Below are 26,109 nucleotides of genomic sequence, written 5' to 3' on the forward strand. Positions count from 1 at the left end.
GCAAAACTGATCAAGAGACACAGGAAACATTAGTTTGTAGTCAGTACTGCTAAAGGAAGTGCCACCAGTTAATAAATCTGAAAATGTATATATTTTTCCAGTGAAGATGGTGAATGTTGCGTCAGTGTGTTAAGGCACCTTGTAAAGTTATGACACTGTTTTGTAGTTTGTTTAACTAGATTCTCTTTATTAATAGGGCTTAGATGAAAGTTGGGTCACATTGTAGGTCATACTACTGCAAGATTATGTGTAATTCTAAAGGGTTCAGAAACTTTCTCTGATCATTTTATGGTAGACTTAAGTCATTGTCTTGATGGGATATTCTTAGGCCCTTTACCTATCCCTCTCAACTGTCCTCTCTGATTAAACTATTTTCACTATTTATATTTTCTGAATTTTTCTCATGGTAGCAGAGAATCCATTCTAAGCATTAAGAATAGCTTGCTATTTTTCATCAGTTTACACTGGGGTCATCCAAATGTATTTGAGAAATTTGAACCTAAAGATCCCCTAGATCACTAAGGCTATATATTCTTTCCAATTTCAGACCTAATATGTCTCTGAATACTAGTGGCTGGGGAACACAAAAGAGAATGCTATTGTGCTTATGACCTGCATTTGGACTTTCCAAAGACATCTGGTTGATCACTCTGGGAAAGAAGTACTGGAGTAGCTGGACCTTTGCTCTGATCCAACCAAGTTCTTACATATTCTGTGATTTGTTGGAAAGTTCACAACCAGTAATAGACTGTTTTTTTTCTTAGAGTATGCTGTCTGTAAGTTTAAAGTTCAGGTGCCCTACATTAATGGTATTGGAAAGCAGCAGGGCTGCACACAGCCTGATGTTATGGATAGCTCTGGGAACAGAGAGCTGGGAGCAGGTACTTAGAAAGAAGTAGTGTTAGTAGGATCTTTGATGAAATCAGAGGAAGAGATAAAGATAGCCGAAAGTCAACATCATCTCCACTTCACACAGACATGCTAGCATTTGTTCAAAAGTGTGGACCTTTCACTGCATCTTTTAGTCTTCTTCCATGCTCTCCTGTTAGTAATTCTAAATTGTACAGAATCTGCTAAGATGTGCTCCAGACAGCTGTTGAGTATGTTTCCTTGCATTTTAAATAGTTTCTGTTTTCCCTTGTGTTTAAAGACAACATCATCTACTGTGGGCTACACCTCCACTTGGATTTCCTCGCTTTCCCAGATCCGTGGGACTGTACCAGCTGCTTTACCCCAAGGACTTCCCCTATCACCCTTTTCTGGCACACTCTCACCATATGGAATACCACATTTGTGCCAGTATAACACCATCGCAGGAACAACTTACCCAGTGCAATGGATGGGAATTTCTGGGACAACTCAGCAGTCAGTCGTGGTCCCTGCCCAGACAGTGGGACCCTTTCAGCCAGGGATCAGCATGCCAGCATTTCCAGCATCACCTGTGCAAAACCCAGCTCCCATTCCCCCAAGTCCCAAATGAAGATGGATAGCAAAAGGATGCTAGATCTAGGGACTGTGCCTATCTCTCATGACTCCATTCCTCTGCCTTGCATTCTGCTGCCGGGATTTGGAGGTGAATTCCCCAGTGCAGTCATGTGGGAATGGTAGGAGATTGTCTTTGCATTCTCCTCTTTGAATACTTGATTTCATTTTCTTTAGGGGATTTTTTAAGTACTTGAGAGAGCTTTGGCCTGTTCATCTCTTTGTTCCTGAGAGAGACAGCATGCCATCTGCTGCTTATTAATAAGCCTTCCGTGTCATTCCCTGCCCCATGTCCCCTGTTTGCTTTTGTTGCAACTGTTCTTGAAGTTGGTAGTAACTCTTCTTGGATTGTACACTTACTAGCATTTGAATTAATTTACAGAATGGGAGGGATCAGCAGAGAAGAGTGACATTTATATTTGCATTATTGTTATGTTTCCATTTGGTTTCATTGGCAGCTCGGATTACAGGCTAGCTAGGGGTTAAAAAAAAAAACTTGATTGTAGTTTGATTAGTTGAATTCTATCTTAAACTCTTCCTTCTCCCGCCCCAGAGATAGGCCTTTGGGAAGTGAAGGACTGCTGAAAGAAGAGGCTTACAATTGCTGCCTCCTCATTGGTTTGGCAAAGCTGTCCTGGTTTCTGGACAATTCAGAACTGCTGTTTGTAGAATGCAACTAGACCTCCCTACGCACACTTTATTCAGTAGATACATTGGAATATTGGCCTGGTTTATTGTACCTGTGTTTGGGGTCTGAGTTTTTTAAAGCTTATTTTGCAGCTGATACAAATCTTATATTATGGAGTGGGTGGGGGAGGAGGTAGCAATGGAAAGGGTGGGAACTGGGGCTGGGGGACTAGTTGTGGGCCTTTTTTTAAACTTGTCCCATCTTGGCCATTTTCACATCATTTGTGATCCATATTCGACATTTTTTTGGATGTTGGAAAAAGATTATGCATTGAAACAGGGTTAAATGCACATAGTTTTTGCATTGAGTGGACTGCCTTACAGCAGATTAGTGAAATACAGTCTCCTAGTTTAGATGCCTCGTGTTGTTTCTCACAGCATTAAATGTTTCTGTGTCTACTTAACTTGATTGCCAAGGTGCAAGATTAAGCAGTCCATCTTTATGTTTGCAAATTAAGAAAACTCTACAGGTATGTATGGCAATAAGGCTATGGTGCTGGAATCCCATGTGGCAGGCCTTCTGTTTTTTAGTTACATCAAGTGCTGCTAATTGGATATAATGTAAAGTCTAAAATTTGCCAGTTCAAAATCCTTAAAAGATATAAAAATTTGCTATATAACTTAAAGAGCCGTCCTCCCTTGGAGGTATATACCTCACATGATCACTAATCTATTGTATTTCAGCTGCCACATGATCTTGTGAGTTCACCTTGATAGAAAATTAGTTTAATGGTACACTATTAACTTAATTGGCTGTGGACTATGAGGGAGGTCATAATTCACCGGAGCTAACATTCTTATGTTTTTTCTATATTACATCATCAGTTTATTCCTTTCTTGTTGGAAATTGTACTCTTTTGTGCGCTCATAGGTTGCTTCCTTTGTTGCAAGTCTTTCAAGTATTTGCTGAAATAACACCTAGGCTCACTTTCCCCCTTTATTAATCTGGAATGAAAACTGCAAAGCTTGTCTTTATTTCACATACAGAGTTAAATTAACGTCTTTTGAATATTGTAAGAGAGCTGCCGTGTTTGAAGCTGACAGATGAATATTTTGAGCAAGAGATAGAAGGAGGCTCAATTTCACTAAAATTAATACAAAGTATCTGAACTTCAAGCAATTGAATTTTATCTAAAACACCACGTTTACATCTGAAATCAATGTACCATTTGGTTTAATAGTACTGTGGCCAGGAATATCAGAGTTGCTGCAGAATTTTTTTCTGTTTTTGATCAGTTTCAGACACAAGCTACTTGTTTAAATATAGTTTCTTAAAACAGCATCTGTAGTTTTAGTGACTCCTAGAGCGCCTGTGTATGTTTGTAGACATATTTTCTTCCCTCTGCACTCTGGACAAAGATTCTGCTTCCCTTGTTTAATGCAGCCTCTTTGTTCTGCCTGCAAAGATTTGCAGTGCCTTGTAATGGATAATCTTTAGTATCTTTTCAGATTTTTACTGGAAAGTTGAAAAAAGTAGTTGTAGTCTTTTGATGATGCTTGAAAAGTGCATTGCTGATTTGCAGCAGTAAAATTATATATACCTTGAAGAAAGTTTCAATTTGAAGAACTTAGGCAAGAACAGTGTTATTTTTTTTAAAAGACCTACATATGATTTATGGGAAATTCAGTGGTGCATTTGCATGAGCAGAAGCAGTTTCCACTCACAGAACAGTTGAGAGGTGATTATGCCTCTTCCTACAGCCCCATCTGTGCCTTTAAAATCTGTTCCACAGGAAGGAAAGGAGATCCCACCAAGTGGGCAGACAGCTGCTCACGTGACATTTGCTTCCAACCTTTACTTTTTTTTTCTTCACTTTATACTCTTTTAAATAAACTCTTTGACAGCCAATTCACTTTGACTTGTAGGAAAGCACGGAATGTTGTATTCTAGTTGAAATGTGCTGTCGTGTAACTTGACCTTCCTAAAAATGCAAGCTGCTAGGAAGTATGAGGGCCTTAAAGATCGGTGTACATGTATTAAAGATCCATGGCTCATTTAGGTCTCTCAGGCACACAAATATATAAACTGTGTTTCTGTTGTGAAGTGGGAAATACAGTGTAACACAGTGCATCTGTGCAATCCTGACTGTTGAATAAACTGTAGAGTGTACTTCAGTGTTGAAGGAAAACCAGTGTAACAATAACAGAGTGCTGTTATGGCCGCAAGAGTATACATTGAATTTCCACCTTCCCTTCCTTGTAAAATAGCCACTCCCTGCTGTTTTTCTCGGTGAAATTTTGAAACTAGACTATTCCCACCTCAGAAAAAAAGCAGTTGTGAAGAAAAAGATTGGGCACCTCTTGCCTTGCTCATGCTGTTTCTAATTCAATTCCCGACCTTCATGGGGCATAACCCATAATAATTTGTCTTTGGCGTAATTTGTCTCAGTTGAGAATTACAGAATATATTGCTTCTTCCTTAAAAAAAAAATGTAGATATCACAGTCCACAAACATGGGGCTTTATTTTAGTTCATGTTATGTTGAATAGAATACAGAAAATAGAATACAGGGAAAAAATACCCATTTAGGTCAAATTAGGCTACGCACAAAAATTAAAATCCTGCTTATATTATTTAAAGTGTGGAGCCTGAGGCGCTTTTTTTTAATATCAATATACAATTGAACTAAAGATTTATTCATAGTAGGCAAGTGAAAATAAATCTTAAATGATATGGATTAGCTGTCAGTTTTACATAGCCTTTTTCCTTCTAGAGTAGAATTCAGAAATAACTTGGTTATGAAATTAAGCAGAAGTCTGGCATAATAATGCATTTTGCAAACAATGAGAATAGGAAACAAAAACCTGATTCCTATTGTCTGTACGTGGATACCAAGGGTGAGTGAAGGAAATGCCCTTTAAGTAAAGCTTATATACAGATTTTGCAATGAGTCTTTTCTTCCTTCTGCTTTAGTTAAAATTCCCTCAAAGAGTAGCTGTTTTACAGTTGACAGGAGCTGTTGACTCTTTGCCCTTGAGGATTTTGGAAATCCATAGGTGGCTTATCTATCTACTGATAAGAGAATGAAAGTGATATTCATGAAATAACTTGTTTGACACTATACCCACTTTAAAAATGGCCATATCCCTTCAATACCACTTGTATCTGTGATTTCAGTTTAAGCTGGAATTAGATGCTAAGTGGTTGCTGCCGATAAAAACAGCCATACTTTCCCCTGCTTATTATTCTCATAAGCTTTATTAACACAGAACACATGATCTAACATAATTATGTGCTGAGTTTATTTCAAGTGGAAAAGCATAATGAGATTTTGTCACACTGTGGGAAAAAAAAGAGAAGTGGAGCTGTATCCTTTTATAAAGATTACTTCCTGTCTTAAGTGGTCAGAGTTCAGAGGATGTGACAGGGTTGACCGTGATGTGGATAATAATTTATTGTGCCCTGAAAAAGTCTCAGAGGCTTTGATTTCATGGGTTTTTGAAACACTACAAAAAACTATATAAACATGGGCAATAATAGCATTACCATATCTTCAGGCTTTGGGAAGAAGCGAGAAACAGGATTCTTTTTAGTTGAAGATTGCTCCCATCCTATGTAAAAGGCGCTGTCAAAGGAGGAAAAATACTATGTTTATGTATTTTTGAGTCTCTGCATTTAATGTGAAACATTTACTGCCCAGTTTTTCTTCCCTTCCCTGTTGCTTTCATTGTATTTCTCTTTGAAGCATGCACCCTCTTAAAAAGAAATCAAACTGTGAATTTGGTTTTGGGGGATGTTTTGGAAGGCACTTTTCTGCTGTGAAGCTTGAGGCTAAGCTTGTATGATGTGAATGGAATGTATAATTTTAATAACTTTGTGGATTTTTTTTAGTAGTGTTCAAACTGAGTTGTTTTCTTTATTGAAATTTCATGTTTCTTACCTACCTCATTTGTTAGTGCTGTTTAAATCTAGGTTGTGGCATAAACAATGTGTTCTACTGTTTCCATCTGTTTAAATCAGATAGTGTTTTGACACACATGCTTTTCCCTCTCACTCTCCTAATTTCTTCTTGTAACTTGGCACAAGCAGCTCATTCTGTTTGCTGTTTTAAGGAGGATGTTTAATGTTCACAAAGAAGACTTCAGAAGTTTATCCATCAACTTGAGTGTAACATATAATGACAGATGAATGAAAAGAACAACTCCGTGCATTTTTTCTAGTGTATATTCCACCTGGCTACAGCAGCTTAGCAAGGAGTATGACCCACTGCCTCATTCGTCTTCCATTACCCATTGTACCACCATGTATGTGGGAAAAACAAAAAATGTGCTGTCTTGGAAGGATTGTAGACAAACTATATTACTTAGGTCATGTCAGTGTTACATTTCTTAGCTCTTCTGAGGTTGATGGATCAATAGGAGTGAGACCATACATGCTGTAGCTTTATCCTAAAAACTCCCAGCTACAAATTCCTTTCATCCTTCCGTTCTGTTAAGCTTATTTGTATTTTCAGTTTACATTGGCCCTAGATTCAAGCATGTTTAATGCTAAAAACATGGGTTGCTGGTGAATTCCTTGTAAACTACAATTACAATTTGTGCTGAGATTAAGACTCATATGGGGAACCTGTGTGTAAGAGGGATAGAGAACACCAAACATGGATTCATGTCTTGGCAAAGTTTAAAGGATCAGGGGTGTTTTACTGGCATAGACACTTTACACAGTGTCTATGTCACAGGAGACAAAACCTGAACAGCATTTAGGCAATAAACTCATATATTCCTGTTTTTAATTCTTGAACTCAGAAGCATTGCTGTAAAAATTCTGTCATTTTTCCGGACTAAATTTTCAAGGTAAACCAGTTGATTTAAAATAGTAATTTTCAGTTTATAAGTCCAGTTTAACATGTCACTTTCAAAACGTATACGGCTAAAGGGGATCAACCAAACTCTTATCATTTTCCTTTTTTAAAAAAGAATTTTGATAATTTTGAGTAGCATAATTAGCTCTCAGAACCAAATACCATATTGCATTTGTACAGTTGTTCCCAATATATACAATGTATGTTATGATTCTACTACTAGCTGCCTTAGAATTAAACTGAAATGAACAAGTCTTACCATAATACATGTTTTTACTAACTTCTTTGTGCTTATACAAGTATGTCTCCTTGACTTTAATGGAACTGAGCCAATTTAAATCAGCAGTGATTCTGGCATTTGGCGTGCTGGAAGAATTTGATCACCTCTTAATAAGTCTTGTTCCCCCCGTTACAATAACTATATCATAGGACACATTTCCTAAATTGTTCATGTCATTATTTCTTTGGCTGCAAGGGAAATAAAGCATGGTTTGGGAAGCCAATTCTCACAGGAATGGAGATACAGCAAGTACCTTATAATTTATAATATGGCATACTGTTTCCCTATAGTGAAATGACCCATGTATCAAATACCAAGCAGTTCTCAGTGATAGGCAATGAATTGCAAAAAGCTCTGTGGAAGTCTGAATGTGTTGTTGCCTGTTAGACCTCCAGCTGATCCCTTGAGGCTATTTGTCCAGCATTTTAATAAGCTGTTTTTCCCTCTCATTTCCATTGATAGAGGATGGTAAATGCAGAGGGACTGCAAGTGGGAAGGAAAATAGTATGGTTGAAAGTTGTAGCAATGTACATGCAAGTTTTATTATATATGAAGTTAGGTACATGAACGACTGGATAGTAGACCAGAAGACTATGGCTTTTATTGTATCTCACTCCTCATTGCTGAGGATTTAATTTACTTCCAGGAATCAGCATTTGTTCCACCTTTTAAAGCAGGATATTGTTTGTAGTTCATTGTTATAGTTAATTTTGGCCACACAGAATCCCTTACTAGATGGTGTGGCAACCACCTTGGAAGTGCTGTGGTTCTAAAAATTCTAATACAACAAAAGACTTTTCAATTTTTTTAAAAAGTGTCCTATTTGAAGAGAGGCCTGTTTGCTTTTTTTTTCTTTATTCTTTGCTAGAAGTAACTGAGGAGCATGTGGGCCTAATGTATAACAACATGATCAGGTATATGCTGTGAATAAATGTCTCCTTGGATTTACATCCGTTGGCAATGTTTCACTTTCAGAAATAGGAATTTTCTTATGTCTCTATGTGAATTATATCTTAATGTAACATCATAGGACTTACTTTCAACCCACCAACTTGGCATTAAGGCTGAGATGTTTATGGCTGCACAGAGAATGTGGGTGACCTGTTCATTGGATGAGGCATCCCATTCAGTTTTTAAAAAACCATAGCCCTAAAACTTTATGGTAGAAAAAGAATGTCTTTTATCAGCAGTTGTTTCCATGTGTTTTTTAATTATTTTTGCAAGCTGTGAGTTGACTTCATTTGTACACAACCATTAACAAATATTTTTTTAAACTGTTACAAAGGAAAATAAAGGCTGTGTTGGGAAAAAAAAGTGCCTGGTCTTTATTAAATTGCTAAAATAGGAAACACATTTAATATTCTGTGTTTTTGAAATGCATTTTTACAGCAGAAATCATACCTTTCTAAGGTTGTAATTGTATTTATTTATTCAATTTACATAGCAACCCATCTCACTTTTACATGACAGATTAGGTGTGTAATCTGGGAAGGTGAAATTGTTGTTATACACTAATATGTACTTCCCTGTCTAGGGACTGACAGTCAGCTTCAGAGAATCCTTCATTCTCTAGACAAGCTCACAAAATTAACTAAATAAACCTGATATTTTCAAAGGCAAGCTGCCAGCAAAAGCAGGAAGCAAAAAGTTATCTCCCTGTCACCACTTTTGCCATGATGCCAACATGAACATGGCAAGATTTAGTGGGTGGTAGTTCTGCCATGGACCTTACACTGTTCTTACATACTGTACAAGATTGATGAATCTCTTGTTAAGGTGCTGCAAAGCCTTCATTGCTTTTGGTACAGTCGATTTAAATGGCTTTCTCTCTGGAATTTAGTTACACAAGAGTAATTAAATATATATGTAATTCACTTATGCTAAGCAGTTACAGTTTACAATCCTCAGGGACTGAGTTTGTGCTTACGTGTTAAGTCAAACCAAACCATACTGTATGGGAATCCATACATGGGTAGATTCTTGGTGGAAGGAATCCAGAAGCTAGCTAGCTAGCAAGTCTTTGAATTTAATTGAAGGATGGTGTAAAAGCTGGAACACAATGGAATGGGTTGGAGCAGGCCTATTTAAAATAAAATTGAGGTCAGAAGCAGTGAGGTGTACTAGAGATAAATGAGAACAGTAATAATAATTGGTGGGTCCTGGGAATTCTGCCCTATTCCGGATGGTTTTGAGTGGTTGGTGGGTTAATAAAAGTTTTCTCTCATATTGGTAAAGCGCTGGACTCCGGGCAGCGTTCAGTATCAAAAGCAGCTTAGCATAATTACAAAAATATAATAATGAAAGGGTTGTAAGCGTTGAAACATTCTTCTCATTTAGCTATTGCGCATCGTGCTGCTTCTGACATCAGCTTTATTTGAAAATGCCAGTTCCTTCCCCGGTTTCATTCGCTGGAAGCTTTTAAAGCGAAACGTCCATTTCCAAGGTCGTCTGGTGTGGAGGAGCCGGGAGGGAATATATGCGGAGGGCGCGGACGGTGGCTGGCTGTGCCGCTGGCTCCGATGGCCTCTCGCGTCGAAGGGTTTCGAGGCCGGAACACGGCGAAAAGCCGCTCGGCTCAGGGTGCTGCTGGCGGCGGCAGCAGCAGCAACAGGAGCCTGCGCTGCTCTGCGCGACGGGTTGGCGCCCAAAGCAAGACGCTCCGTAGGGCTCTTTCTAGCTTGCCAGCTTAGCCTCCCGCGTTCGCTGAACACGGCAGATGGGGCGAAGGCTGATGTGAGAACCAGCTCCGCCGCCTTCTGGGGGATTTACGTCCGAGAAAACACGTCTGCATGGGAGGATCGGGTAGACCCCGCGAGTTTTAAGAAAATGGACGCGAATAGAGGAGGGCTAAAAATAACGCCACTCTCCCTCTCAACATGGCGCCCGAGACGACGCTCTGGGGACCAGCAAGGAGGAGCGCTTCTGATACCAAGTGAAGCGGTGACAGACTACATCCCCCAGCATGCCAAGCACCATGCTAATATGGCGGTGGTGCAGCTCGAATGAATAGCTTGCCGGGTTTTTTTTCCCGTCCTGGCAGGCTGTCTCGTTCTCTCCCGAGGCTAGAACTATGTCATACTTCTGAGGGGAGGTAGGGGAACACTCTCGAGCACCTACGTGGCAGAGACAAAAAAATGTGGGAAGGATTTACGTTAATGCGCGGAGATTGCTGGAAGTTGTAGTAGTTTCAAAGCCATGTTTGGAATAATTTCTCGACTTCCGCACCTAGCATGCGGCCGGATAACGTCACGGAAGACGGGTTCTTTCAAAAAATATGGCGGACCTCTGAAATCCTCGGTAGTTGTAGTTTCAATTTACTTTTTCCATCACTTACATAGATTTTACGGGAAATCCTTTTCTTAATGGGACTACAAACCCCATAAATCTATGCGACGCCAGGAACCCGCGAAGAAAACTTGACAACATGGCGGTTCGCTGTGTTCTTCCGGGACTTGTAGTCCCATTCTGTGGTGTAATCGCTGACTAATGGATAGCGGATAAAAATAAAACTACAACTCCCGATGAGCTACTGTTTAAACTGAGGAAAAGGAGGAGGCACCAGGAGGAGGAGAAGAAGAAAGCTACAACATGGCGGCTGCATCCATTCCTCAGATCTGGGAGCTGTGAGAAGCGAAGCCCCAGGAGCTGGAGCAGCTTGGACTGTGCCAGGTCCTGGTTTCGGGGTGCCAGCCCCACAACCTTCCCCGTTTGCCCCACTGGAAGTGGGCCATATTCCCACAGTTGTGCACAGCTATGGGGGTGCAAGGCTTCCAAGAGTTCGTGGAAAAGCGTTGCCCAGGGGCAGTGGTGCCCGTGGACCTATTGAAGCTGGCACGGGCTGTAGGGGGCCGTGGAGGCGGGGGCCCTGCCTACTGTACCACCTTCCACCCAGCAGCTGGCTACCCCCATCCTGCTGCGGCTGCACCTGGACTGGCACCCATGGTTGGTGCTAGCCCTTATCCACACTCCCAGCATGCAGGAGGGTTGGCACCCACAGCACCATGCCCAGCTCGGCTTCTGGTGGATGCTGATTCTGCTTTGCAGCGTCTGTACGGTGGCTACCAGACAGACTGGGTGTGTGGGGGCCAGTGGAATGCGATGGTGGGTTACCTGGCTGCCCTTTCACAGGCTTGCCTCTACCAAGGTGGGCTGGAGTTAGCTGTCATCTTCAATGGAGGGCTTGGAAAGGAGAGGCTGCCTGAGTGGGCCAGGAAGGCCCAGGCTGAGAGACAGACAGCTCAGCTAATTGCAGGGCATGTGGGCAACAAAGGTACCCCGCCACCCCGAGCCTGGTTTCTTCCTCCTGCTTGCTTGGGGCATTGTGTACGTCTGGCCATGATTCGATTCCGGGTTAAGGTAAGGTTCTGTGGTAATCCTGAATACTTTTATTGTATCCCATAGAATTCTGTTTCTTCTGTTTTAACCATCTCTTTTGGATCTTGCACTTCTGTGTTACTGTATTTCTCCCCCTAGGTGTACATTTTAAATATTATAAATATTTAAATATTTCTAGTGAAGTCTTGTTTCTTTGCAGCAACACTATTTCCAAGCTTCACTCAGTTTCAAAATTTTATGGCTTTTGTTGCTTTCTCTGACTGGCAGTCCTGAAGCATTCCTACTAATTTTAAGGATCCTTCCTTATCATTTATGTTGCTGAAATCCCTTATGTCTGCTCTTCAATTGTCCTTCAGGCTATTTTCCAGTTCTGTTATGAGAAAACTAGTATCTGAATCAAGGTGCATATAAGAAATAAACATTGCATCTCTCAGCATGTGGTTAATCCCCTTTCAAGTTCATAGTTTACCTTGTAAAGGAATCTGCACGTTTTGTGCTATCTTGTCCCACATAACACATCTGTTTTTACCATTTCAGCCTTTTGCCACTCTGAAATAATACACTTTTGCCTAAGAATAAAACTTGATTTATCAACAGGAAGTAATTCTTCCGTACTTCAAGGCACTCATGTGAGCAGCTATTTATCAAATTTATACCATTACTTTCTGAATCACATGTTCAGATTATAAACCTGCCATAGTGTGTTTTTTCTCCATGGCATGCTAACAACAAAAATGTCCCTTAATTTTTAAAGTGTAAAATTATTCCTTTCTTCAAAATGAGTGTTTGTTAATGTTTCTGAAGCTGCAGTGACTGGTATTCATCTTACATTCATTTGAAAGAAAAATATGTATTAATTCAAGGCTGTGCAGGGCAGATCTTCTCAGCATAATCTATGTAATGACACACATGTCTCTTTGGAGCAAAAATAACGACAAGGATGTTTGCATCATATGTTTAAATAAATCCAGAACAATTAAGGGCTTGAAAGAAGCAAAATATCTTACTTTATAGCCTTCTGTAATTTTGCAACATTTTCTTTCTAATTGAACTAAAAGCAGTTTTCTATTTTCTTATAAGAAAGTCTTGAAATATTTATGTTTTGAATAAGAAAAGTATAGATTGGGCTAATCTGAATCATAAGTGTACTGTCTCTTGTTTAGTGTTTAGATGGAATTAAAAACTAACAATTTTTAAATTGCAATAGAGCTGATGCTTGAAATTAGAAATAACCAAACACTGTATTTAGAAATTAGAAATAACCAAACATTGTATTTCTTAGCACCTAAAGTATGCTTGGGTATCTTGTTGATTCAATAGATTTCTGTTGTGAGGAAAAAGTATGTGCTGCAAGTAACTGTTAATCATCAGGATTAATATCCACAGCTTTTGACTTAGCACAGTTCTGCTGTAAAATAATTGTTACATTATTCAGCTTGTTCAGATACTTTGCTATACAGTATGGTGAATTTATAGCTCTTATTTAAAAAAAAATGTATATATACTACCCACTCTTGAATTATTCTGATCAGCTTATTACACAAACGTTTAAAAAACAGCAGGACAAGATTTTTTTAGAACACTTTAAGAGGCTGCGTTAAAAGAATAGGTTTTAAGTCCACTTCTAAAGTATAATTGGGAGGGGAATAAATGTGCTCAACTCAGCACATTTATTCCCTACCATGCAAAAATAAGTTTTTACTGTTGATGTTAGACATATCATCTATGGTGGGACTTGCAGAAGATGTGCTCATGAAAGCACAAAAGTACTGTAGCCAGTCCTGTCAGAAACTTGAACCTACACCTTGTAAGACTTTGTATGTCAGAACTAGCATTTTTAATTGACTGTAGTAGGCTATCTGTGGTTAGTTGTGGGCAAATAGCAGAAGTATATTGGCTGAAATGTGCAAGAAAGCTTTGGGTTATCATAGTTTCCTGTTCTCTCTCCTGCTCCTTCCCTGCAGCATGGGATATAACAGCAACACACTAAAGAAAAACAAAAGATTGACAAATTGCTTTACAGTGTGGTATAATTTCAATGTTGTGCTTGTGCATGCTGACTGGAATTCTCATCTTTGGTGAATCAGGAAGAGTCACTGATATGCTTTGGAATATGCTTTCTATTATTTCTAATAATCTGTACAAGAAGAAGAAGACTGATTGAAGGAGGAGCTGAGATGCTGTTACCCAAGGTATACTGTAGAAAGAAAGGAAAGGAAATAGACTAGAGTGGCAGCATCAAGTGTAGTGAAAATAAGTATGAGTTGGCCTAGGGAAGCTGGTGGAGCCTCGTGGGGTATGAGAGGGAGCCAGCTAATCCTTGCCCCTCAGCCACAAATCAGCGGGTGATCATAAGCAGGTGTGGCTCCTGCTCCTGCTTTTCAATTATTCTATAGTGTTAGAAGATGACAAAATGTACCATTGGAGAACTGGTGTATCATAGAAGACAAGATGTTTGTTAAATCTTGAGAATTCCAGATTTTTTCTCTCTCTCGCATATGCACACACTTTAAAATTTAGATGCAAAGCAAGTAAAGGCAAGCCTAAAGTCATTGTATATCCAACATTTAGGACTTATAGGTTCTTGTTATCAGGCTTTTCCAAGGGCTGATCAACAAGTTTTTTCACATTTGAAGAATACCGGTGCTGCAGAATCACATGCCCATGGGGAGCTGGAGTTTCACTGTCTTCACAACTAAACCCAGATGCATTGTAAATCCTATCATTTGTGTGTGATAGATATTATTGACATATATCTCAGTGAATCAGCCATCCTAATTAGTCTTTATCAAATAGTTATCTATAATCTGCTTGAGGCCAAGTGTGAATTTGCAAGCAAAGGCCTGGAAATCCGCTGAGGTTGAAGAAGCAGTAGAAGCAGCTGACCTGAAATGTAAGGGCTTTAGATACAAGTTACTTAGGATATGATCAGTTGTTTGCATGTATGTGTTTACAGTGCCACTTTGAGCATTTAGAAAAATATTTTTAAAATATTGGGTGTAGTCTAGCCAACTGAACCACTTCTTTACTAAAATGTGTACTTCAATTTTTCAACTTGAAATCAGGAGGAAATAAATATGTTCAATTTGGGGATATATTTCTAGTAAATTGGTGAGGGAAGCGACTGATTTCTTTTAGATTTTGATAATTAAAGTTAGTTATAGCATTATATTTTACAGGTTAGGATTTCTTGTTTCTTTTTTTCTTGGTATGGTTAAGTTCTAGAGACTCAAACAACCAGTTCTACATGTACAAATGATTTCTTGGTTGGGTCAATTTAATAGCAACTCCCATATGACATAGTTAGTCAGATTTGATACTAGAAAGAAGGGACTTTCAAAGCAGATTATTATACCATGGTGTCTGCTGTTCAAACTGGGGAATGTGAAAAAGGAAGGAAGGAAAATTAAAATACCCATTGGGTATGTTCATGTTTTGAATGACTCTGAAGTAATTCTTTTGACTCAGATCATCTGTATTTAGAGGTGTGGAGAAGAATGAAGGAAACCGAGTTTTCACAGACTTCTTTGTCTTTAAGTGTATTGCAGGTAGTCTCCAGTTTAAGAATGAGTTCTGTTCCCAAGGTCTGTCCTTAAGTCGAATTTGTGTTTAAGCCGGAACACTATATAAATAGTCTTCTGTAGTCTTCTGTAATCCGGGTGTTCTTAGCCTGGAGACTACCTGTAAATGATTATAGCTCCCCCCCCGCCACCCCTTTTATTTGAAATTTTGCATCCAAGGAATCCCAAATCATGTACTGTAGTTCAGATTCAGAATCTGTAGTTGGAAGTCTTTCACTGTATTTTGCATGTTACACTTAATTGTTTGTGATTCTGTCCTTAGACCTAGACCTATTTTGTTTCCAGTGCTGTGGGCTGGGTGGACAGTGGGAAAAGTTATACTTTTAAAGGAGCTGGAAGCAGTGTGTGTGAATGCAAAGTGTTAGAGAATGGAATATGCACTATGAAATGTATATACCTTCTGCTAGACCACCCACTGAGATGTTATACTATTGAAAACTTTTAGAAGAAATGTCCCTTCAGTTTCCTCTAAATCTTTTTTTTTTTTTTTTAGTTCTTAAAGCAAAAGCTTGTGTTTTTTAAGCTGAAGCATAGGCCTTATTCTGTAATATTTAGTATTATTATGGCCATCATAATAATGAGACTTCAAGAGCCCCAGTCTTTTGCTCTTCTGAATTTTCATTCTTAGGATTTTGATTAAATTCTGATATCCTGCCTTTTTTCAACTAGGACTATAATTTGGTTGTAACGGGCATTACAACCAAAGTTATGTTATCTTTTGAACGGCATTCTCAATGTCTGTATTTCCACTATTAGCTGAGGAAGAAAATGATAATTGTAAAAGCTGGTAGCATAAAAATAATATATACTCCAGTGTTTTTAGTTGCTTATTTCTAATGATTGCTCTGATTTTTAACCCCACCAAACATACATACATCACACAAATAGTCTACCACAAACAAAAAGTTCTGAACACACAAAATAGCAATGGTTGTTCACCAGCCAGGGCAGCATATCAACAAGAAGAGGAGTGCAGATTTTCTCAAGCTTACTGGGCTCAGATGAAGGCACAAGACTAGCTTGCCCCCATCATCTGATGTTCATGGGCCATATGTCTGAATACTACAGGTATCTGCTTAGTACAACTCATGGATGTTGGAAAACTTTCCTCCATGAATTTGTTCAGCTTCTAAAAAAGACAACACTATCTTATGATAAAGAATTGAACAATATCTGTTGGAGTTTATAATTTATTGGATTGAATAAAATATACATTAATCTATTTTTAATACCCTGATTTGAAACACAGTATATAAATAATGATGCTTTCCTATTAATTCCCCTGTTTGATATTTTCTTTAATTTCTTTCAGTGTCTAGGTTTCTCACTCTTATTCCCTCTCTCACCCGCAGGGAAAACATGTCAAAGAAAATATTTAACTCTATACTTGTTGATTCATATGATCTTGGCTTCAAATATGAAATGAAATATTGGGTATTTTTTTAAATTTAGAGGAATTTGATTTAATACAGACATATAATTGTCCAATCTCGTAACTTTGATTTAAGTAGTCTCACGCTCTTTGACTCTTCTTTCTTATTTTGACTCAATCAATCCAAACCTTCCCCTTCTTCTTCCTACCATTCCAATTCTTCTACTTTTTAAGCCTTAGTACTATATCTGCACTGAATTTAACATGAGATTATACAGTACCCCATTTCTGCTAGGATTTGCAAAGCATCACATAATTGAAATATTTCCATGACCCTCAGGTATTTTGCTGTAAAAGCCTTTTGGGTATTCCCATGCCATATTCCACAACTTCCATTTTCCGAAGAGTGGGAAGCAGGAGGAGAAGATAAAATTAATACGTGAATTATCCCAAAGCAAGTTCTTACTTACAAGTTAAGGCAAAGAAATTTGCCCTTGTTATGTCTCTGTACTCAGCCTTGGTGTTTTACTCCTTTCAGGTGTTCCAGAGTCTGGAGGATCATCATCAGGAAGTAGTATCTTTCTTTCGGGAGAATGGCTTTCATGGGCTAATTGCCCATGACTCGGAATATGCTCTCTGCAACATACCTTCCTACTATAGTTCCCATGCTCTGAAACTGAGCTGGAATGGCAAAAACCTTACCACTAACCAATTCCTCATGCAAGAGGTTGCCAAGCAGCTGGGTCTCAAGCTGAGCAGTTTTCCTATATTTGCTGCCTTGCTAGGTAAGTTGAAACTGACTGATTTTACATATCATGTTAGATTATAGTTTGTTGTAACTGTGGTTTAATAAAGCTACAGTGACTGGAAAGATGCAACTTTTCAGTGTGCGCTAATTTGTTTTTTCTTGCTAGTAATGTATGTGAAAGAGCATAACTTTTTTTCCATGTTGTCAGATGAAAAAAAATAGGTTGCAGCTGGCTTGGAATATTCTCAAGGGCAAGGATGTCCCATTTGTAAAATCCCTGATCTTAATTCCAGTCATTTCATTGGAGTAGGTGCATCTCCACCATATTCTGCATGATCTTCATGCAGTATTGTGTGCATTAAATTCTTGCTGCTGACCCAGAATATAATCTGAAACTGTCTCAAATTGAACCAAATTTTTATGGAGACTGACTAGCCAAATAAGAGCTTCAGCTTCAGCTAAAACAACATAATTAAATTACTTTGTTGTACTCAGAAGTATGTTACTTCAATATTAGAGTACAGATGTTCTGTTTGTAGAGTTTCAGACCTGGAATACTCGGTGTATTGTGTACAATTCAAAATTTTTCTCATCTTGTGAAACATAATTTGCTAAATTTTAACTTTAAATTCTGTAATATTTTCTGCTTATTTCCATTTTGGGGAGGCTTGAATTCCATTGTTTGTTGCTGACTGTTTATTACTGTGCCTTCCCCACTCACAGGGAACCACATTCTTCCAGATGAGGACCTGGCTGCCTTCCATTGGAGCCTTCTTGGACCAGACCACCCACTTGCTTCACTTAAGGTGGCACACCCCTCCTTGTCCTGTCTGAAGGGCAGCAAGACAGGAATTCCTGCTTGAAAGAAATGCAGAGTTATTGCCCTTTGACCAAAGAACTAGTAGAGTGTTGTCTGGATTCTGAGCTGTCTCTAGTTTATGGAAATGGCATTCTAATGGGAGGTGTGAGAAAAGCAGTGCCTCCTGAATTTTGCAGCCAGTTCTAGGAAACGATTGGGTTCTTATATTGTATTTACCTGAAAGGAAAGCTATGGGTTTCCCCCAAATAATGTAACTTTGAAATGGGAGGATCATCTTAGATACAACAAGAGATGATAATGGAGGCAGATTTTTTTTTTACCTATGTGATCTTCCTTATGCCTGAAGGTTGAGTCATCTCCCTTTCAGGTAAATATAGTAGATAAGAAAGTGGCAATAGAGACAGAAGTGTTACAGCTGTCAGTTCTGGAAAGAAATGGAAGGAATATAACTTCGTCAAACACTAAAAAAAAAAAAAAAGATTTCAGGAAGAAATAAAGAAAAAAGAGGGGCTACATCTAAGAAATAGTACTAGTTGGGCATATTATTTCATAATGTTTCTCTAGTAGGACTGGAAAACAAAAGATTTTTGTTGCTCTTTTTCTGTATTAAGCTATAGTTTTGTGTGGCTCTACAGCTTTGGCTGTGAGGCTATAGCTATAACCACAGACAGAGCAGAAATAAACATGTCACAGTTCTGGCATGGATTTCTGCAGCCTTCCCAACCTGTGCTCTCCATGTGGTCATGTGCTGGAGACCAGGAGAGGTATAGTTAATACTATAGGGGAGGTTGCAAATGATTGAGTCACTGGATTATTCTGTGTGTCTGACCGGTTCCAGTTTATATTGGTCACTGAGAGTGAATCTAGAAGAGAGCTAAACCAATTCAGTCTTATGCTGCAAGCAGCCAAATACACCAGTGTGTGACTGTTAGTACAGTATCTTTCCTCGTTTAAAAATAGTTTTTATTTTCTACTGTAAAGATTCAGTTGTAACAGTACAGTATAAATATACAGAGGATTTAAAGCAACTTAAAACATCACAACAATAAAATCAAATACATGACAGACATTTGATCAAAGGTTTGATTTCACAGAAAGGTACCGTATTTTTCTGTCAATAAGACGCCCCCGTGTACAAGACGCCCCCCACTTTTCCAACCCAAAATTAAAAAATCAATATTTTAAAGATAGTGCAGAACACATTTTTATTTAGTAATTAGTTACCATTTACCTGATACACTCAGTGGGAGGAGGTCCAAACCGTCTCTCTGCAGCTCTATTTCCAGGCTCTTTTGCATAACTGATTACATTCAAGCACGAGTGAAACTGCTCATAGCTTGTCTCTGCGAACAGACTTCCTCCAATTGGTTTGTTCAGCATCAGCTGACATCAGTTACATAAGGCTCGTGATTGGAGGAAGTCTGTTTGCAGACTCAAGCTATTTCACTCGTGATTGGAGGCTAGCAATAGGAGGAAGCCTCTTTGCAGAGACAAAGTATGGGCAGTTTTGCAACCACGTGGTTCTCTCCACGTGGCTGACTTCCTTGAATAAGACGCCCTTCAATTTTTGGCATAAGGATTTTAGAAAAAAGTATCGTCTTATAGTCGGAAAAATATGGCATTAACCAGTTTATCATGTTAGAAAGGGAAGGGTTCCTGACAGCCTTTCTTTTGAAAAGGGAAACTGTCACTGAGAAGGCCTGTTCTGCAACCCTAAAAATGGTAGGAGGGCATTGGGAGAAGGCATTTCATTATGTGCTTAGATGCCACAAGAGAGCTTGTTGGAAGAGGAGATAAGTAAATGGAGTGGTCATACTGTACATTGGGATTCATGCACCCTCATTCCATATTCCTGAATATTTAGAGAGAGTTCACTACTCCTGCCTTCATGCTTTTTAACATCAGTAAATTATAGTTAATATGGTGTACCCTAACAAGCATGGTTATTGTCTAAATACAATACATTATCCATGTGTGAATAATACCTTAATCCCTAGTGGGACAGTAATGGTATTGGATGGATCCTACTGTAGAAAAGGAAATTGGAGCATTTGAGTTTCTAAATCAATTCTTTAATAAGCAAGATTGTCTCATTGGGAGAGTACTGTTCTAGGGCATCACATGTTTACATAAATGACGATATCCTGAGGTAAAATCCTGACTCCTGTGAGGAGCTGAGCTGAAGTTCCCATTTTATGTCAGCAGGTATAAGGAATCCGTAGAGAGTTAGTCTGTGATATCAGTATTTCCTCATCATCTGCTGATGAGGTTGGGGAATTTTCCCCTTCTTCAAACTAGTTCTCTGATACTAGTTGTAGTTGTTCAGGCCTTTAGACCATAGATTTGTTACTATGGTGCCCTCTGTCTTCACTGAAAATTTTGTCTCAGTGCTTTGTTGTTGGCTCTAGGTACGTGCCCACCAGCTGGTCCTCCCACCCTGTGATGTGGTCATCAAGGCTGTATCTGAATATGTCGGTGCCATCAAAAATCCCTCCAACCTGGATGTGATAGGGAGAGACGTCTTCAAACACTCCCAGGTGAGGTGGGATCTGTGGAGGTAGGTCTAGACTAGCATCAGGCTTAATATTTATATGGTATAAAAGGTGCAAGCTATGGAGAGGAGAGAGAAAATAGGACCTGATAATGTGACTGGCAACTTCAGTGTTTTTACTTTCTATAGAAGCTAATAAGTTTCTACTTTCCTGAGGCACTTTCCTTCTGCTCTATAATTAATATAAATCTCATAACTTTGTGATTACATTAGGAATAGAGTCGGTAGCATATGTAACTATAGTGGGATTTTCATGCTGAATCCTAGGCTGTTGTTGCTGCACTCCTTTCTTCTCTCATTTCCATCTTTTCTTTCTCATTCCTCCCCAGTCCAGGACTGAAGATAAAATAGAACGCTTCAAGAAAGCAGTAGAATATTATTCAGTGGCCATGAAGGCACCTCCTACACCAGCGGGCCAATCCCCGTATGTTCGTGAGTATCCAGGCGACGCTGGTCAACTTCACCTCTCTCTCAAGCGTGTTTTCTCCCGCTGGCCAAGAAGGTGAGGCCCTGCCTGATACCTTACAGCATCCTCTGCTGGGAGAGGTCAGGTCTGGATTTAAGTCTGAAATTACCTCCTCTTGGCCCAAGAGAGCTTTAGTGCCTTTTAATAACTACGTAGTTGGAAGAAGTTTGGGATGATTTCTTCAGCAATAATGCCAGAACAAGGTGGAAATTCTGTCCTCTGTATCATGGTTTACTTAAAGGCACAAAAGCACCTTTCTAGGCCGGATGCTGGTAATCTTACTGGGCCCCTCCTGGATCCTGCATTCTGAGCTCATAGTACACTGCTCCTAATAGTTGTCCTTCTGTCCATTATTATGTGTTTATTTTACAAAGCAAAAAGATTGTACACAGAATATATTTAAGCAATTAAGGCATAATTGGCCCAAATGCCCCTTGATGCAGCATTCTTTATAAAGATCCCAGCATCCTAAAGAATTTGGTCATCTATTAAAAATCAACAAGTGGTTTGTTGGTTAACCACTAGTTCATGCTCCCTTAGGTATCTACTCTTGGACTCAGTAGCTGGGAATTACCTTTTTAGTCCGTATACTTGCCATTGTACCAGGCTTCTTTCTGTCCTGCTTCTGTCACCATCCTTTACTAGGAAACTTGGTCAAGTGTGTGAGAGCCACTCTCCTAAAACAGTTCCCAAATAAAGTTCTACGGGATCCTGCACTTCCAAGCTCCTCAAGGATTTTTTTCGGAGATAAATGGTAATGGGGGACAAAGCACCCTTCACTCTAATTTCTGTTTCATGTGGGACAGCCAGCAGAGCTGTTGTGTCCTCCTGTTACTCTCTGTGACTTCAGGGTACGCTCTAATCTATCACAAGAATCTGATGCACTGCTTAGGCTTTTGCGGGGGGGGGATTAGAGATATTTATTTATTTACTTATTTATTTATTGTTGCCCAAGCATAAAGAGATAGTTTTATTTGTTTGTTTGTTTATATTTATTTATTTATTTATTTATAGTTGCCCAAGTATAAAGAGTTGTCCATGGGTACCAACTCTGAAAAGTACAGGTTTTGGAAAATACAGGACTGATTATGCTTCAGACAATGAAGATAAGATTCCCATGCACAACTGCTGTCTGAAGTGTTTTGTTATTCACACCCCAATTTAATTGGCTTCTGCATTGGCAGAAGTCTCCACTCAGGGTATCCTGAGGGTAATGTTGGGCTAAAGTGGGTTTTTTTTTTTTTTTTTTTAGTATATAACAAAGATCTAATTCTTTGTTTCAGTCCCAGCATTTGGGCCCAACCACTTTGGAGGGGCAGCACCTCTGAATCGCAATCCAGTGGTATCACTTCCTTCTGGGAAGGCTATGGTAAGTGCCCAGAATTGCTTTAGACAGATGTTAAACTTGGATTGAAATTTCCATTACTGCATCCATCTGGTGTATCAATGCTCATTGAGTTAGAGAAAGCCCTGTCAGTCCTTGCAGGCCCAACCTACAACAAGAAGCTGTTATGTATACAACATAGATTGAGATACGAACTTGGCCTGCATCCTTCAGACAGCAGATAAGTGGGAGAACTATATTTCTGAATGCTCCTTTTCTTTATAAGTCCCACTGCACAGAAGACATTAACGCATTAGGGAGAGACTTAAACAGTCCCCTCTAGTTTATGTCATATAAGCAATAAATATGAGGAAACGTTCAGAAAATTGCACCCCTCTTGAAGTCAGTCTGAAGAGGTATAATTTAAAATTCTACCACATCAATTTGCCTCACTCATGGGGCATAAGCGTATAACTCAGCTAAGGAAAACTGAATTATCTGGCTGCAGTGAGCAAGTTAGTGAGTCATTGTGCATCTGTAGATTACTCTTTTTGCTACCACTTATCAAAGTGTCCCCTGTGCTACTCCATAAGTCCAATCATACCAGGGCTGTGTGTGTTGCATTGGTGTATAATAAGCATATGGAAGGTAATATTTGAAACATGGTATCATTATAGAATATCAGGCTTTTTGTTTCCTTTGGAAGCACTTTTTTCTGTCTGTTACAGGTGTGAGCTAAGCATTAAAAGATTTGTAAATGTTCTCAGGAGTAAAAAAAAGTGCAATAGGATCTCTAGTAGAGAATGATTCAGAACTACAGGTAATCCTTGGTTAATGACCACTCGTTCAGTGACCATTTGAAGTTACGATGGCACTGAATGGTGGTTATGACCAGTCCTTGAACTTTCAGCTGTCCCAGCACCCCTGAGGTCACGTGATCACGATTTGGGTGTTTGGCAGCCAGCTCACACTTTTGACAGTTGCAGCATCCTGTGGTCACATGATTGCAATTTGTGACCTTCCCTGTCAGCTTCCCACAAGCAAAGTCAATAGGGAAGCTGGCAGGGAAGGTTACAAGTTGCTTGGTTATATCTCCCCCACCCATGCACCTTCCTCCAGCCCCTCTGTGCTTGTGCCATGTCAGCCACCCGCACACCCTTGTTTACCCTCCCTGAGCCTTGTGTTTGCTCCGTGCTTGTTCCACGCTTGCACTGCACTTCCCGAGCTACTCGCACACCCTCCCCAGCCACCTGCGCACCCTCCCTGGCCACTCGTGCACCCTCCTCCACCCAGCAGCAGCCACTTGCCTGCCTGCCAGCCTGCTTGCAAGCCACCTAGGACTTGCAACTTCCTGCTGGCTTCCCCAGTTTGCTTACTGTTATGATTCATAGCAGTTCTCCAAGACTTCAGACAGGTCTTTTCACTTGTCTGTTCTCTGCTTCTGTTTTTAACTGCAAATGCCAGGGAATTAATCCAAAACCTTCTATGTGGTAAGCCTTTGCTTAGCTTAGCTTAGCTTAGCTTAGCTTCTGTGCTACTGGGCTATCACTCCTCCCCAGGTTTGAACAAGTAGTTCTGACTGCAGTCAACCCTTTTTCCCCTTCTCTTTGCTTCCATCTCCAGTTTGCACCCCAAATGGGGCCAAAGATGCAGTATCAGCCACCTGCTCCACATGGTGGCATTGCTGCCTCCTCGTCTTTCCTTCCGGGTCCTGGTTCCAGTTTTCTCTTCTCACCTCATGGCTTGGCGGATGCGGTGCCCTTCCATGAAGATCCTGCCTTGAAGGGTGGTCACTTCAACAACTGGCCTGTATCATATGATAACTGTCCCACCAAGTTTCCTAACCATCACCTGGGTTCCAAACCTTCCCCATCATCTGGGCCTGGGTCTTCACCTTCTTCTTCTTCTGATGGAGAAGAGCATAATGGAACCAATTCCAAGTGAGTGTGGCCCACTGGAGTCCTGTGACCTGCTAAGCAAACTCTGGGGTGACTGTGATAGTTTATGGGGGAAAGTGAGGAGAAGTAGCCAGGTCTCAGACATGCTATCCTTGTCCTGGGGAACCATCAAACAGTTGGAAGAAGCAAGATTCCTGGATTTTAACAAGATTCCTGGATTTTAATCCCATTTTAGGATGACAGTATTTCCTTTTCTTCCTCCAGCCATGTTTCTGAAACAGTGTCTCGCAAATCTGGCTGGGAGGATCCTGGGGGTGAAAAGATAATGAATCAAGGCTGGGGACAATCACCTGGGAACACTGGCAACTCAGAAAGGACCTTGAGTGGACCTGAAGCCCACATCCCCTCACTGCTCTCTATGGCAACCCGCAACCACATGGACATAACCACCCCACCTTTGCCTCCTGTTGCTCCAGAAGTACTTCGAGTGGCTGAACATAGGCATCGCCGGGGGCTAATGTACCCTTTCATCTACCATGTCCTTACCAAGGTGAGGTGGGCAGTGAGCTTTTGCCATTCTATTAATTGGTTTTCTTGCAGGAGACCTAGGTGGTTTTGAGAACAGTCAGGTGGTTGAGAATCAGTGATCCAGGATTCTCATTTCATTCCAGGGTGAAATCAAAATCCCTGTGTGCATTGAAGATGAATGTAACACTGAACTGCCGCCAGCAGTTGTTCTTTTTCGGGCCTCGCGGCAGTATGTATATGGTGTCCTCTTCAGTGTGGCTGAGACCCAACGGCGGATGGAACGCCTGGCTGTGCGTAAGCGCATTCCCGTGGAAAGTAGGTAACTTCTCCAGACTTGTACATGTTCGTAGTTGCTGAGTTCTCATATAATGCTAAATCATAGTAATGTGATTTAACCACAGTTTATTAAGTAAGACATAAGGGTTGGATTCTTGTTTACCACATATTAAGTCAAATGAGGTAAACCACACATGCTTTAGTATGATCAGTAAATCTAATCATTGTTTCTAGGGCTTGGTGTTAAAAAATTGGAGACAAGCTCCAGAACTTAGGTTAGGTAGCTCAGAAGGATACACCCTATCATGGAGGAATTTGCATTGGTTAATAAGCCTGCAGGCACAGATTTCATTCCTGCTACCCTTTTTTCAAGGCAGCTGAGAGATGAGTACTGAGAGTCAGTTGAGTGCCTAGTGCTGCCTGCCTGGGGGGTAAGTTTCCTCTGTTTTTAAATTGTTCACTATTAGGAAGATAGTGTTTATGGGATGTAATGTAACCTTGTCCCTATGCATTGTCCTTTCTTTTCAGATAGATTTCCATATGCACACATATAAACTGAGTACATTTCAGATAGTGTTGCTATGTTGCTGGGCTTTCCAGTTGCCAAATGGAAGTGCTATGTTGCTTTCTTTGTTGACTTTTCAGAGTAGATTGCCAAATGCAAAACTTCCTAATTCAGTAATTTTCCTATAACACTATATATGTGCATTAAGAGTTCTGAAGCCAGTAGCCAGAGAGGTAGAGCTTTGTGGCATGTTTTCATGGATTGGATTGAGATAGATCCGTTGCTATTGCTTTTTCGCTAGCCCTTCTGAGATGCTTTGGGCAGGCAGCCCACAAACATATGCTTGTTATTGGTTCCGTTGTTTGCTGTGGGGATTTTTAAAAGTAATTTCATTGGCCATTTTTAATAGGTTGGGTATTTTAATAGAATCAGAATGGATTGCCATTGTAGTTCT

General features: G+C 39.9%; 2 protein-coding genes across 10 annotated transcripts in view; both read left to right on the forward strand.

The window, feature by feature from the left end:
- WNK3 (WNK lysine deficient protein kinase 3) overlaps positions 1 to 6,049 on the forward strand; it is a 107,860-nt gene extending 101,811 nt beyond the window's left edge. For all 8 annotated transcript variants that reach the window (XM_088137796.1, XM_088137795.1, XM_088137800.1 and 5 more), the window contains one exon: positions 1,151 to 6,049. In XM_088137796.1, the coding sequence (XP_087993922.1) occupies positions 1,151 to 1,480 (330 nt within the window). In that variant the 3' untranslated portion in view covers positions 1,481 to 6,049. The remainder of the gene's footprint in view (positions 1 to 1,150) is intronic.
- A 4,588-nt stretch (positions 6,050 to 10,637) lies between these two features.
- Positions 10,638 to 26,109, forward strand: part of FAM120C (family with sequence similarity 120 member C) — a 34,360-nt gene continuing 18,888 nt past the window's right edge. The window contains exons 1-9 of one of the 2 annotated variants that reach the window (XM_015890901.3): positions 10,638 to 11,607; positions 17,078 to 17,324; positions 18,011 to 18,093; positions 20,516 to 20,644; positions 20,988 to 21,090; positions 22,408 to 22,493; positions 24,072 to 24,388; positions 24,611 to 24,896; positions 25,018 to 25,189. In XM_015890901.3, the coding sequence (XP_015746387.1) occupies positions 11,005 to 11,607; positions 17,078 to 17,324; positions 18,011 to 18,093; positions 20,516 to 20,644; positions 20,988 to 21,090; positions 22,408 to 22,493; positions 24,072 to 24,388; positions 24,611 to 24,896; positions 25,018 to 25,189 (2,026 nt within the window). In that variant the 5' untranslated portion in view covers positions 10,638 to 11,004. The remainder of the gene's footprint in view (positions 11,608 to 17,077; positions 17,325 to 18,010; positions 18,094 to 20,515; positions 20,645 to 20,987; positions 21,091 to 22,407; positions 22,494 to 24,071; positions 24,389 to 24,610; positions 24,897 to 25,017; positions 25,190 to 26,109) is intronic. The other variant, XM_007422189.3, reaches the window with a different exon arrangement.

The sequence above is a fragment of the Python bivittatus genome, unplaced genomic scaffold (genome assembly GCF_059951505.1).
Source record: "Python bivittatus isolate LINGU-HERP-01145 unplaced genomic scaffold, Pbiv_v1 ctg000220_np1212, whole genome shotgun sequence".
NCBI lineage: Eukaryota > Metazoa > Chordata > Lepidosauria > Squamata > Pythonidae > Python > Python bivittatus.